Raw genomic sequence first — 13931 nt, 5'->3', positions numbered from 1 at the left:
TCCAAAGGGAGACCACTTGTTCCCAACAAGGTATTTTCCTGTTCTCACGTGTAATTAGTGGCTCTGATTCGTTGTTGAGGTTTAGATTTTTGTGGGCAGTGTCACTTGCGGAGTCAGGTTTAAATGCAGGCCCCTGGCCTCAACCTCAGAGAGTGCAGTTCTGTAGGTCTGCCTTGCAGGTCAACATTCTGACCCAGGTGGACCCCAGGCCATGTCTGGAGAAAATGCCAGAAGTAACCCTGAGGATTAGGGGCTTCTTCTGATGTTCCTCTTTGCTTTTATAAATGTTTTCTCTTTTGTAAAACGACATCAGGACACTGCTGTGTTTCCTAGGCATGTGGTGAGGCTCCATTTGATTAATTTAGTGAGTTTCTTGGAAATATCAACCCTGGTAGTTATACTCTTGTTCTGTCAAGGAGGATGTGAGATGAAAAAAAAAAATAGACTGTATGAGTGTTGAAACTTTTCAGTTTACCCAAAGGTTTTTTTCAGCCACTGCACTATTTGTTGTTATATTTTTGTGGTCATTGAATGAATTGACCTAGTAAAGTTTTCACATGTTGTAAGACCCCAGAAGGCTCTAAAATATAGATGTGTGTGCTGTTTCTGAGGCTGGGTCATGGCATCCTTTGCAGTTTCTGCTATTTCATTTTTAGAGAATGTGAATATACGACATTTCCTCCCCATCCAACCAGCTTTATTTCATTAAAATATGGGCCCCAGTTGCCAGCAGCTGTAAGGAAACTCTCCTGATTTGTGGTTTGTCACTTCCTGGTTTCACAACTTAACCATGTCCCATGTTAGCCCAGCTACTCCCTTCTGCAGTCTCAAGACTCATAGCCAAGGATTCTTCTTAAGAACAGTCAGACAGGGGAGGCAGTCTCTGGAGTTGCATCTCCTGACTTGAAATCCCTGACCCTTCTAGCACTTTCTAGCTGTAAGACCTCTGGTAAAATACTCAGTCTCCTTGTCTGTAAAAGGGAGGGTCCAAGATCTACCCTCGAGGTTCAATGTGAGAATTAAATGCACTAATGCATATAAAGTCCTTAGTAGTCTCTGGGACACAGTAGGTGCTCAGTAAATGTTAGCTGTTACTATTTTATTAAACAAAGCTGGTCATGAATGGAAGGTGGTTACGAGATCTAATGAGGGAGTTGAGGGTGCCTGCCTTGTCACCTGTGTTTGCCTGTGTTCCTCTATATGAATGCATGTTCATGCATGTGTATTTTGTGGCCGTCATACAATATGGCAGTAAAGTAGAGAGACGTGTCAAGTATGCCTTATGAAGTCTGCCTCAGTCATACTTTTTTTGGTAAGCCATGTGCATGTGCCCATATACATTTGCTTGTATGTCCATAAAACTCGTGTCCGTTACTTCTTTCAATTATGTGTAAGGAGTTAAGTGGTCCTGCCTAAAAAACACACACAGTGGCAAAAAGAAAAAAGCCCGATGAAATGTATTAAAACTTGAGTTCGTGTGGATGGGGCTCTGGGCGTGAGGGTGGTAGCTTAAACGAAAGGATTCCGAACCACAACCTTGGGCAAGTCATGCATTTTTTTCCTCCAGTTTATACCAGCTATTGAAAGGGGATGACATTGTTGTCTACATACCTCTTCAAGGAAGGTCAAGACCAACTAGTAAACATCAGTGAAATACCAAGAAAGGAAAAAATGGCAAATGACATCCTTAAATTCCCTTAAATTTAAGATGGACAGAAGCCACTGAAATGCAGTGTCTCCTAACGTCAAATATTCCCCCCGAACTGGGTTTTACATTGGGTGGAACTGGCAAACAAGATTGAAACAGTAATTTGCAGAAGTCGAGGACTGGAAAGCAGCAGTGCAGGAGTTTGGGAGTTATCTGTAATGTGAAAGCCGTGGAGAAGCCCTAAGGCTGTGTTATGCAGTGTTGTGGGAAGCAGCTAAGTACAGATTGCAGAGAACTTGGGACGAGGTGTGAACTAAATTGGTTCATCCAGCATTGGAGTGAGAGCTCTGAACTCAGGCCAAGGACATACTGCCACTTACTAGATTGGTGACCTGGGGTAAGTCACTGAGCCCTACTTGCCTCATTTGTAAAATGTTTGCTCATTCTGGCTCTTTTCTTTTTAACTCATGTGGTTGGCAGGATAAGTTAGGGTGATGGGTATCAGGGGTGCTTTAGAAAAGATCACAAACTATCCCAGTGTCGGTGGGAATAATTGTTTCTGCTTGGGGTTGTGTCAGGTGACCTTTTCCACCAGTGACCTCTGGATACTTCCCTGTCGGGCTCACTTTTCTTGGTCTTGTATGTTGGCAGTGTGCTTTATAGGTCTTTGTGCCACCAGTTGAATAACCTTAGAGGTAGTTAAGAAATACTGACTAGCCTGGCAGAGAGAGATTAGTAAGTGTGCTGTTCTTTCTGATTCCAGACAGGGCGCTACAGAATTCTGATGGAAAGATTTGGTTCGAGAGAAATATTATTCTGTTCTAGGTCCTGACTCTGCTGGGTTAGTCTTTTCTCGAAGAATATATTGCCTCTCCTTCACCCTTTGTGTAGTGTTGGGTTAGATGCTACTTTTTACAGAGGGTTCTGTGAAGATACGAACTTACATTTAACTAAGTTTTATGACTTCAGCTCACAGTAGGTCTTTAGATGTTATTTTTAAGTCACTTTGGTCAGGACTTTGGTGACCTCTGTGGTTATGAGTGTCGAGTTTCAGACACTTGTCATGTTTACTTGTTTCGTATTCAGATTGTATCTGCAGAGTTTGTTTTGAACGTAACATGTAACAAATAAAGCTCTTAAAGATTTATACAACTTCATCTTAAGAGGTGTACATGAGGGCAGGGGAGTCACAGGGAGTAGGAGACAGGTGCCGAGATCACCTCGTCATCTAGACTTTCTTGGCTAGAATGAGAAATCTGTATCCTTTATGACAGAGGGCTTGCTTTGCCTTCCTTTGTGTTGGAAGCCAGGGAATAGCGGTGGAGTTATTTGCCCTGGAGACCGCTCTTCCTGACTTCCCGCCTGCGAAGAGCCATCTGGGGTGAGCCCTCTGTCCCTGGGAGAGCCCTGGGCTGCCCTACTCTGCCTGCTGACGGTGCAGTTAGCACCTGGGAACTGGCCTGAGAGCTCTGCATTTGCTCTCATCGAGACCAGCCGGCTCGTGATTTCGCACAAAGGGGTGGAGTGTATTCACATCGTCGCCTAAGATGTGATTAGACGAGATATTGATTCTGAACTTCTGCCCTCTTCCCTCTGTTCAACTCTGTTCTTCCTTAGTGAGGTTCAGGCAGAAAAAAAATGGAACAGAGAGAACTAGGCCACTGGCTTTTGATAAATATTGATCAGTGAGCACGTCAGATGTAGCAAAGGCCTGCCCCTTTGTATGATGTCACCCTGCATGGGGGTCTCAGTGTGGCCTGTGATCACTCCTGCGGGGACTTGCTCTCTCAGGGAAAGGTTAGAAAAGGAAAAGAATCCCTGTAGGCAGTATCCAAAAATAATGTAAGCATTTCTAAATGTGTTTCCTTGAAGTCGTTGATCCCTTTGGTTTTCAAGGCCATGCGGTGGCAGGAAGGGATGAGGTGAAGTGGTCAGCCTTGAGTGGCAAACTTCTGAGCAACGCTGGTCTCGGTTCCTCTCTCTTATCCACCTCTTCCCAGCTTGGACCTCCACTGCCGTCTGTCTGTCTCTGCCCCGCCGCTCCCCGAGCCCCGTCACACACACACCACATGCATGTTCTTTCCCCCCACAGTGCATGTCTGTGGCGTGGACAGTTAGTTGCATCTGTACTTGAACCGCTTTAAGCCAGGACCTCCCGGTTGGGCCACACTGGGTGAGTGAGATGCTGTGACCTTGAGGGTCCTTCAGTCAAGTGAAGTGTGGCCCTGGTTTTTATCTCGATGTGCCTGGGTTGGTTCTGTGTAAGCAGCCAGCGATCCTGCTAATGGATCCCCTGGGACAGAGGGAAGAGGACAAAAGTGGATTTGCTGAACCCCTGTGGGGCATTTGAAATGGTACCAAGAGGAGGCTGAAATGTAAATCAGCCTTTGCTTATCAGCCTGAGTTCCAGGATGTTAAAAGGGTGATGATTAGTAAGAAAAAGGCCAGGATACTTTATCTTTTCCTTTGCACATTTGGGAAAAATTTCCTCTGCCCTGCTAGCATTAGAAGCAGACCATTCTTTTTCCTCTGCCATATCACATCAGCTTTCATTAAAAGTCACCAGCAGCAAATACAAAGCCCTATCCACGGAAAACCGTTTAAGGCAACCCTGGGCTCCAGCGCTTCAGGGGTGGGGTTCTGCCTTCTGCACCAATGGATTGGTTTCTCATATCCATGCCTTTCTGACCCAGCAGCTTTTAAAAGACCAAGAAGCATTGCTCTGCTTTCTCCTGCCTCTCTCTCAGAGACCAGAGCTGCCATGCCTCTAGCCATGTCCCAGAGAGCATATTTGAAACAAGTCAGCTTAATTTGCCTGCATGCCTAGGATGCCTCTCTTTAAAATCTAATTTTGAGACAAGAGCTGTATCTGAATATTTTGCTTTTCCCATGCAGGCGAGCGACGGAGGCGCCGGTGCCAGGTGGCGTTCAGCTACCTGCCCCAGAACGATGATGAGCTTGAGCTGAAAGTTGGCGACATCATAGAGGTGGTAGGAGAGGTACGTGTGCCAGGCGGGTGGGCGCGGTGGCCTCGCACGGGCTGTCAGAACCCACCCCTGGCTGGTTGGCCTTGCTGTGGGGGGCGTTAGAACTCAAGAGACCTTGGACATCGCCTGGTTCAGTCTCTTCCAGAGGAAATTCCTCCAGAGAGGCCTGCCACCCAGCAGGGAAAGAAAAAGAAGTGGCATTTATTGAAGACCTAGTATGTGACAGTAGTGACAAGGTTCTTTACGCATGGGCCCATTGACTCATCGTAACCACTTTATTTTGTAGAAAAAGAAAGAGGCTCAAGAGACCCTAGAAGAGGCAGGGCTGAGGGTTGAAGCCAGGTCCACCTGGCTAGAGACCCTTGTTCTTTCCACTGCACTACATAACCTTGTTCCTGTGTGGTCCTGGCTGCTCGGAGCCAGCCCTGCTGGTGAAGTGTCCCACCAGACACTGGCATGGGCTTCTCAGGCTCCACTCCCTCAGGCCTGGGGGATCCTGGGCTTCGAACTTAGAATCTGATCATTCATTCTGATTCAACATATGTATCTGTATATAGAAATACAGTTTTCCAATTGCTTTGGTTTCCTGAATACCATTCAACCTTACAGAAACCCACGATTTCCACCCCCCAAAAAAAGGAAGCCAGAAGTCAAGGAGGAGGTAAAGGGTTAAGTGAACTATGACGTGGGTAGAAGTGGCAGGGCTGATGCTAGCAGCCAGATTTCTTGGCTCTCATATAAACATGAAGTGAGCATGCATCAAAGCTTTATTTAACTCACTAATGAGGGCATCTGCAAGATGGTAAGGCTGGCTCAAAGAGAATGGTGAAACAGCAAAGTATTTATAATGACTGAAAGAGAAAAAAACTTGATTAAGATTGCTAAGTTAGATGCACAACTACATAGCGTCCTGCAGGGTAGTGAAACTGTAACCTCTGAGGTTATCTTTTCTAGGGGATGAATCTCTTGCATCTCTGCTGGTCAAAGTTTATTTTCATGGTTATCTGACAAGACTCATTTGTTTTGCTTTTGGTTTTCTACCTGTTAACATCTACACTAAGAGAGTTGTAAACTATCTCATAAATAGTAAATAGTGTGTCAAGCAAAGATACCTGTCGCTAGAGAATCAATTAATGGGGTTCCCAGTGTGATACTGGGAGGACATGCAGTAACCCCTTTTGCCTATTTCCCAGCTTTGGATAATTTGTATTAGTATGTCATTCATTCATCATTTTTTTATTCCTGGTGCCAAGCAGAGCACATAGGAGACATTTGTTGAAAGCTGAATGAGTTAAAAATGAATGCACAGCAGAGTAGAACATTTGTGCCAATGGTAGAAGGACACAGTTCTTAAGACTGACACCATGGAAGAAATTCCAGAGGAAAAAATAAACAGTTGTGACTAAAAATAAAAGAGAGTTAAAATTTTGGTATGATTTGAAGAAAGTTTAGCTAAACAAAGAGGACAACAAACAGGAAAAAAATTTGCAATAAATTAAGATGAAAAGTTATTATGTATGTAACATATGAAAATATTTTAGAAAGCTACTATAATAATGATAAAGTATAGATAGATCTGCTATAAACACACATCCCACAAAGGGAAATAAAAATCTTAACCATGAGAAAATGTTCTGCCCTGCTATTAATTAATCAAATTAAGACAATAATGGGTACCTCCTTTTGAAAATCCTAAAACAGATTTAGTGGTAAGACTTGGCAATGCTTAGAAGAACTGGTGACTTTGTATATCTTTATGATCCTTGTATGAAGCTACTTAACAAGCACATCAATAGCTCTAAAAATCTGAATTAATACCCTTTGACTCAGTAATCTTACTCCTAGGAATTTATCCAGGGAAATGGTCAACAGAAAAAAAATATGTGAAACATGTTAATTGCAGCAATGCTTGTGATAATGAAAAGTCATCAAGAAAGGGAATAGTTGTGTGAATTAAGTTATATTATCCAGCTAGAAGATCGTGAAGCCATTAAGATGGTAAACGCAGAGGCCTTTAAATCTGTATTTATTACAATGCTGTGCGTTGTAATTATGTTATATTCCACTAACCTGAGAGCTTTTCGACAGTAGGGATCTGGTTTTTACCTATCTTTATATTCATAGTACCTGGAACAGTGCCTGAAACCTAACATATACTTTAATAAATGCTTACTGAATAAGTAAATGAATAAATGGAAGTATGAAAAGTTTTTTTTCAAAATAAATGAATAGATCAGCCACAGATTTGCATACAGTAGGATACAGTCGTCTAAAATCTATCTTTGTGCATGTGATCAAAGATGGAAAGGGACCCAGAATTGAAAATGGTTCTGTCATAGGAGATGATTTTTCCTTTAATGTTGTAATAATATTTTAAGAAATACAAATTAAGGTAAGGAAAATTATTAATAAATTTCTGGGAAATATTGCCCATTCTCAACTGCCTGTTGGCTCCAGGGAAGCCGAACGAGGGTCGCTAAAGGAGAGGAATGATTGCAGGGCTGTTATTCTCCTTGTCTGGAAGAAGAGCTTCACCACCATCTACGGTCCCAGCCTCCTTTCCATCCCTGCCAGTTCTGTGCTAGGCTTCATTCTGGGCTTGCTTCAAGCAGGAAAAAGGAAAATTAACTGTGTAGCCTATGCTATTTGTGTAAAAGAAAACATAAAGGTTTACCTTCTAATCCATATTTTTTAAATTATATCATCAAAAATTAATTTCCCTATTGTTGAAATTTACTTGTCATATTGCAGATCCTGGGCCATTGTCACTGTATAATATAAAATCTGTCCTTTTCTCTTATAATGGGTGTTATTTAAATGCCATTGAGTAGCTATTGTCTAATTCCACTGAAGACTAAAAACAAAATAAACAAAAACCCCAAATAAACAAAAACCCTTAAATCACAGGAGCAGGTTGAGATAAGACCATAGTAATAGCTTTGCAATACTATAGAATCAATCTATTGGTCAATAAAAATATAACATATTGTATTGTGTAGGTGTGTATATATATTTTTATTGATTGATTAATAGATTAATTCTACAGTATTCCAAAGCTATACAACACACAAATGCCCATACTCCCTCCCACCCCAAGAGACAATTCCTAGGAAGACTTTGAAGGTATGGACCGGTTTTTTAGAACAGTTGAATGAAGTAGAGAATCCTAAAAAATGATATACATATATCTTAACATGTAATCTTAGCTTAAAATATAAAAATGTATGTTCGTCTGCCATTTGTCAACACAGCCTCGTAGGGCCAGGGCATTTCCCTTAACTATGGATTTGCTGGTTTGAATTCTATCCTCTCTGCATCCATGATGCATCCTCTGCTATTCCCACTGGCTTCTTTAAAGTGGATTGAGGACAACATAAGTGAAACAATCAGGGTTAATAATTCTTCTAAAATTCTACACTCCCTCACCCCTAATCTCTTTTAGTTGTCTTTTTCTACACCTATTTTGGCACCGTTTTTTTTAAACCTTCAAATTATTATCCTATTCCTTCTCACCACTAGCTTTTTCTCTTCAAACCTACACATTTTGTACTCTTTAACCAAATTGTGTGCTAGCAGGAAGAGCAGTGGACGGAAACAGGTTTGGGTGGACACGGCCGTGACCCTTGGTAGGGTGAACAGCCCTTCTGGCAGAAGTTAGCAGCTCAGCTTGGATGGGTCTCTGCAGCGTGGCTAGAGGAGAAATGGAGAGTGTGGGGCGGTCCAGGGATGAGCGGGGTGAGCGAAGTGAAGGTTGCTCAGGAAGCGCTCACCACGCTTCTGCCTCCCGGCTGGTCTGCAGGGAGAAAAAAAAAGTCACTGTGAACTTAATGGGACTGGGCTGCCGATCCAAAAGGAAAGCTAACAGGCTAAATCCCTGGTAGGCATTTTTAAGGAAATCATTGTAAATACACACTTGTGACATTTTTGTCCAGCATGGGGATGATTGAACAGTGCAGGCGAAGTTCTGATGGTAAGAACAGAGATGGCACATGGACTGGGTTACCAGGAGAAGTGGCATTTGAGGGCCGCTGAAGTTTTGAAACTGGCTTGCTGGCCTATTTTTGGGGTTTGGTTTTTGTTTTAAAGTGCTTTGAAACCTCTTTGTTTTCCTATCTATGTTATCTAGAGCCTGGGAAAGGCGCTGCATTTCCTCTTGTGCTAGATGAGCTTGGTCTCATCCAGTCTCTCCTCGTGGTGGCCCAAGGGGTGTTCAGAGATTCTGGCTGTTGTTTGTTCTTTGTGGTTAGTTTTTGAGGTATTTCCCAGTGGTCCCCAGTCAGGCTGGCTAGAGACTGAAGGCTTCAGTTTCTGACTTAGAGCTTAACTTGGCCTTGTCGTTTGCAAAGAAAGGTCACTTGCATTTCCTAGAAACTTAGGCATCTTACTTCTTGTGCCATGGAGAGAGATTTGGTTCTCTCAGCAGGAGTTAAAGAGGCCCTTGAAATTCTTCAAAACTTTAACTCAATCAGACAACCTCTGTGGGTGTGGATGGGCAATTTGTCCTCCTTTCATTTTTGGTGTAAGAACTCTGAGTTCTCGCATGTGCAAAAGGAGGCCTTTTTGTTTTGTGCTTGCCCACGGGAAGTCACGTTCCTTTAAAAGCTGATTAATAGGTGATCAAAGCATACCTAAATTCTTACCCATTAAGGCACCCTTTGCTTTAGAAGGGTTTGTATCCCTTTTCAAAAAAAGATAACATTAATGTAAGATTTTTTAAATTGTAATTTGATAATCTAAAGAGCCCAGGCTGCTCTACAATTATTTTTCCAAATAACTTTGGGGTGTACATCTCTGATTTCCTAATGCACAGAGATGGTAGGACGTTCATATTAAGGAGGGGGAAGCCACGTTTAGAAGCAACGATGATTAGATTAGAATCATTGGCATACAAAACAGGCGACAACCACATAAAAGTAACATCTTTGCAAGTTTAAGTGTATTTATAATAGATTGGCATAGCTATGGGAATTATCAAATATTTGAGTGCTTACTTGGTGAGAGAAACTGTGTTTACAGAGATCCAAAGATTTATTGAACAGAACTCTGCTTTGAAACATGCTTGGTATAGTCGGAGAGGGTAAGATATACTCAACTAAGAAGGTGACTAATAACCCGAGATACTGTTAGAGTGGCGAATAATGGTGCTGACAAATGAGAGAGGAATTTGAAAACAAAGGTACTCAGTGAGAGGGAAGAAGATGCTTCCTAGAATAGGTGCCATTTCAACTGGACATGTGGAAGGTGAGGAGTATTTGGATTCACTCACCAAGCACAGTTGTATTGTGTAAGGTGCTAGGCTAGTCTCGAGGAAGGAGGGCAGGACGTTAGTACAGCTTTGCTCTGAGGTTGGGGATGACCTGTGAAGCTTTGGGAGCAGGTGTGTAGTACAGGAAGCAGGAGCTGGCAGATGCAATCAAATGGGGTGGAGGGAAAAATGACACTGCTGCCCACACTGAACTTTTTTTTTTAACATCTTTATTGGAGTATAATTGCTTTGCAATGGTGTGTTAGTTTCTGCTGTATAACAAGGCAAATCAGCTATACATATACATATATCCCCATATCCCCTCCCTCTTGCATCTCCATCCCACCCTCCCTATCCCACCCCTCTAGGTGGTCACAAAGCACCGAGCTGATCTCCCTGTGCTATGCGGCTGCTTCCCACTAGCTATCTGTTTTACATTTGGTCGTGTATATGTGTTAATGCTACTCTCTCACTTCATCCCAGTTTCCCCTTCCCCCTCCCCGTGTCCTCAGGTCCATTCTCTACATCTGCACACTGAACTTTTAAAGGAACACCCCCCTCAAAGTTTCCTTACGTGTGGCTGTTCTAAGGTGAACGCGTCCCCATAGACAATTCACTCACCTGGGAATAGTTACAGGATAAAGCTTCAGGATCTTGATTCATCAGAAAGGTTATCTTTCTGGCTTGATTTATTATTTGCTCATATTTTCAAGCTGGAATGATAGTAAGGATAGCCTAGAGTCATTTAGGAATCTGGGGACCTGTAGACTAGCCCATAGCTGTATTGAAGGACAGGACTTTCAAGCATTGCTGAAGAATGTCTGTAAGAGCCCTACCAGAAACCCTTGCCACTGTCAGGAAAATCATGGATGTTGCTCTGTCTCATTGGACAAAGTTTGCTTAAGTCTTAAATAGAAATCATTTATTTTTCTTCTTAAGTCATTTCCCTCTGGATGACCCTACAGGTTTCTCTTGTGAGGGACCCCCTCATGTGGACTAGGCTTATTCTCAAAAGAATAAGGGGAGGGGATAAAAATCAACTTCCTTTGTGTGTGGGAATGTTCTGGCCCTGCCTGGAAGAGGTAATTAGACAATGAAGGACATAGGAATTGGGGGAAAATATTGGCTCAGGCATTTAGAACCAAGATAACACTTGTTTATAGTTGGCATGACTAGCTTTCCATGTCCCCAGATCAACAGGGATGGTTATTTAAAGCAATAAAAATAGAAAATAATGTAGGTATTTATGACTTCAGGAAGTGGTTCCCTCAAAAATATTTTTTCCCACTAATTCCACAAATAGAAAAGGATGTTTTCTAAAAACAATTTGTATTTTTTTCAGCAATATTCAAAAGGTAAAACTATGTCTTAACACATTTACATGAAGTTCTAAAAAAGGCAAAACCAATCATAGGTGATAGAAATAAGATTAGCGGTTGCTTGGAGGTAGATTGACTGGGGAGGAACACAAGGAAATTTTCTGGAATGATGGAAATGCTCTGTATGCTGGTAGAACTATAAGTTACACGAGTGTATGCATTTGTCAAAACTGTTCAACTTGTACCATTAAGATCTGTACCTTTAAATGAATTATATCTCAATTTTAAAAACTTAAAAAAACTATCTTGATATTTTTCTAGTTTAAAAAATTTTCCAAAATGCTTTCCCCTACCTCTCACAGGTAGGAAAAAGGACTGGTACTGAAATTCTCATTTAACTATTTCTGAATATATTTTTAAAATTGAGAGTTAATTAACATATAACATTGTATTCCTTTTAGGTGTACAACAAAATGATTTGATATATGTACACATTGCAAAATGATCACTACAGTGGGTCTAGTTAACATCTATTACCACACATAGTTACAGTTTTTTTTCTTGTGATGAAAACGTTTAAGATCTACTCTCCTAGCAACTTTCAAATATACAGTATAGTATTGGTAATTATTTACATTACATCCTCTGGATTTATTTATCTTATAACTGGAAATTTGTTTTGACCCCCTTCTCCCATTTTGCTCACCTTCCCCACCCCTTGCTTCTGCCAACCACCAATCTGTTCTCTATATCTATGAGTCTGTGTCTTATGTGTTTGTTTTTGTTTTTGTTTTTGATTCCACATATAAGTGAGATCATACAGTATTTGTCTTTCTCTGTCTGACTTATTTCATTTAGCATAATGCCTTCAAGGAACTAGAAAAAGCATAAACTAAGCCCAAAGTTAGTAGAAGGAAGGAAATAACAAAGATCAGCAGAAATAAATGAAATAGAGACTAAAAAGACAATAGAAAAGATCAGTGAAACCAAGAGCTGGTTTTTTGGAAAGATAAATAAAACAGACAACTCTTTAGCTAGACTCACTCAGAAAAAAAGAGAGAGAGAACTCAAATAAATAAATCAGAAATGAAAGAGGAGAGGTTACAACTGATACCACAGAAATATAGATGATCATAAGAGACTATTATGAACAATTATATGCCAACAAATTGGCCAACCTAGAATAAATGGATACATTCCCAGAAACGTATAACCTACCAAGTATGAATAAATTTTGAGGAAAATTTTAGTAATGTTGAGGTGTGGGCCTCTCCTTAGAGCTTGATTTGTCCATTGTTCTTTTTGGAAAGAATGGTAAAACAGCTCTTGAAACAATGAAGCTGACTCCATTTGCCTGTGTGCCTCTCCCTCCCCCATGTTCCCTCCTCCCTCACACCTACCTCTTCAGTGTGCTTCTGACTGAGGTTTGGGTAACAAAGGGCAATTGGATGTAAAAAGCTATAGCAACCCTTAAATGGATTTTTCTGTCTTGCTGCTTGTACCCTGAAGTAGACTTCAGACTTGATGAATCTTGTTCCCCTTCTTGGTACAGTTAACAGGTAAAACTTCAACAGTGATAAGTAGGAACTACAGGCATATCTCAGAGATATTGCGGGTTGGGTTCTAGATCACTGAAATAAAGCAAATATTGCAATAAAGTGAGTCACACAAAGTTTTTGGTCTCCTAGTACGTATAAAAGCTATATTTACACTATCCTGTAGTCTATTAAGTGTGCAATAGCATTATGTCTAAAATAATGTACATATCTTCATTAAAAAGTACTTAATTGCTAAAAAATGCTCACCATCATCTGAGCTTTCAAGTCATTGTAGTAACATCAAAGATCATTGATCACCGATCACCATAACAAATATAATAATAATGAAAAAGTTTGAAATATTTGAGAATTACCAAAATGTCACCCAGAGACACGAAGCGAGCAGATGCTGTTGGGGAAGTGGCGTCGATAGACTTGCTCCATGCAGGGCTGCCGCACACCTTCCATTTGTTAAAAAAAAAAAAAGCAACATCTGTGAGGCACCGTGAAGCAAAGTGCAATAAAATAGGTGTGCCTGTATTCTGGGTAGTTAGATACCCCAGACAGCAAGGTCATCTTTGTATTCACAGACATCCTGTTCAGTGCGTTACAGATGTAGATAATGTTTGTAAGATTGGGTGGAGGTGGAGATGTTGAAATTCACCCAGCCTCTTCCCCAACTTGCAACAGGGCTAAGAACTAGAAACTACTTCCTTGGGCCCTGAACCACTTAGAGGCTGGTGATTGTGAAGACTTAAGAATTGCAGGGCACACAGACACAAACTGTTTAAGTGGTTTTACTGCATCTTTCTTCCTCAAACACTACCATGTAAAGCTGCCCTGCTCCCAGCTCTGGGCTGAAGGTGGGGTTCTCTCCTGGAACATAGCCATGGGCTCCAGAGCTGGCTGGGTTGGTCTCCGAGGATCACAGGGGTTTGTTCTCAACCTAGAGCCAAGGCCTGCAGAAGCCTGTTGATGAGTATGTGTTGGTGGGGAGAAGGTAGGTGTCTGTCCCCTTCTAATGCTTTCCTTGGGAAGGAAATCATAAGCCCTTCGTAACATCCATAATCCTCACTTTATTACAAAGGGATGCATTTCTCTCTTTAAATATAGAAACATAAACATAAGCAACTTGATTTCTAAGCAGGTGGTGTGCAGACTCTGTATGTTCCACTCTTATTGTAGAAGCTTTTC

General features: G+C 41.5%; 1 protein-coding gene across 8 annotated transcripts in view; it reads left to right on the top strand.

Moving 5' to 3' along the window:
- SH3KBP1 (SH3 domain containing kinase binding protein 1) overlaps nucleotides 1-13931 on the top strand; it is a 337837-nt gene that overhangs the window by 170119 nt on the left and 153787 nt on the right. For all 8 annotated transcript variants that reach the window (XM_082447084.1, XM_082447088.1, XM_082447089.1 and 5 more), the window contains one exon: nucleotides 4544-4647. In XM_082447084.1, the coding sequence (XP_082303210.1) occupies nucleotides 4544-4647 (104 nt within the window). The remainder of the gene's footprint in view (nucleotides 1-4543; nucleotides 4648-13931) is intronic.

The sequence above is a fragment of the Balaenoptera physalus genome (assembly GCF_965194825.1).
Source record: "Balaenoptera physalus genome assembly, chromosome: X".
Taxonomy (NCBI): Eukaryota; Metazoa; Chordata; class Mammalia; order Artiodactyla; family Balaenopteridae; genus Balaenoptera; species Balaenoptera physalus.
This window is presented reverse-complemented; position numbering and strand designations above follow the sequence as displayed.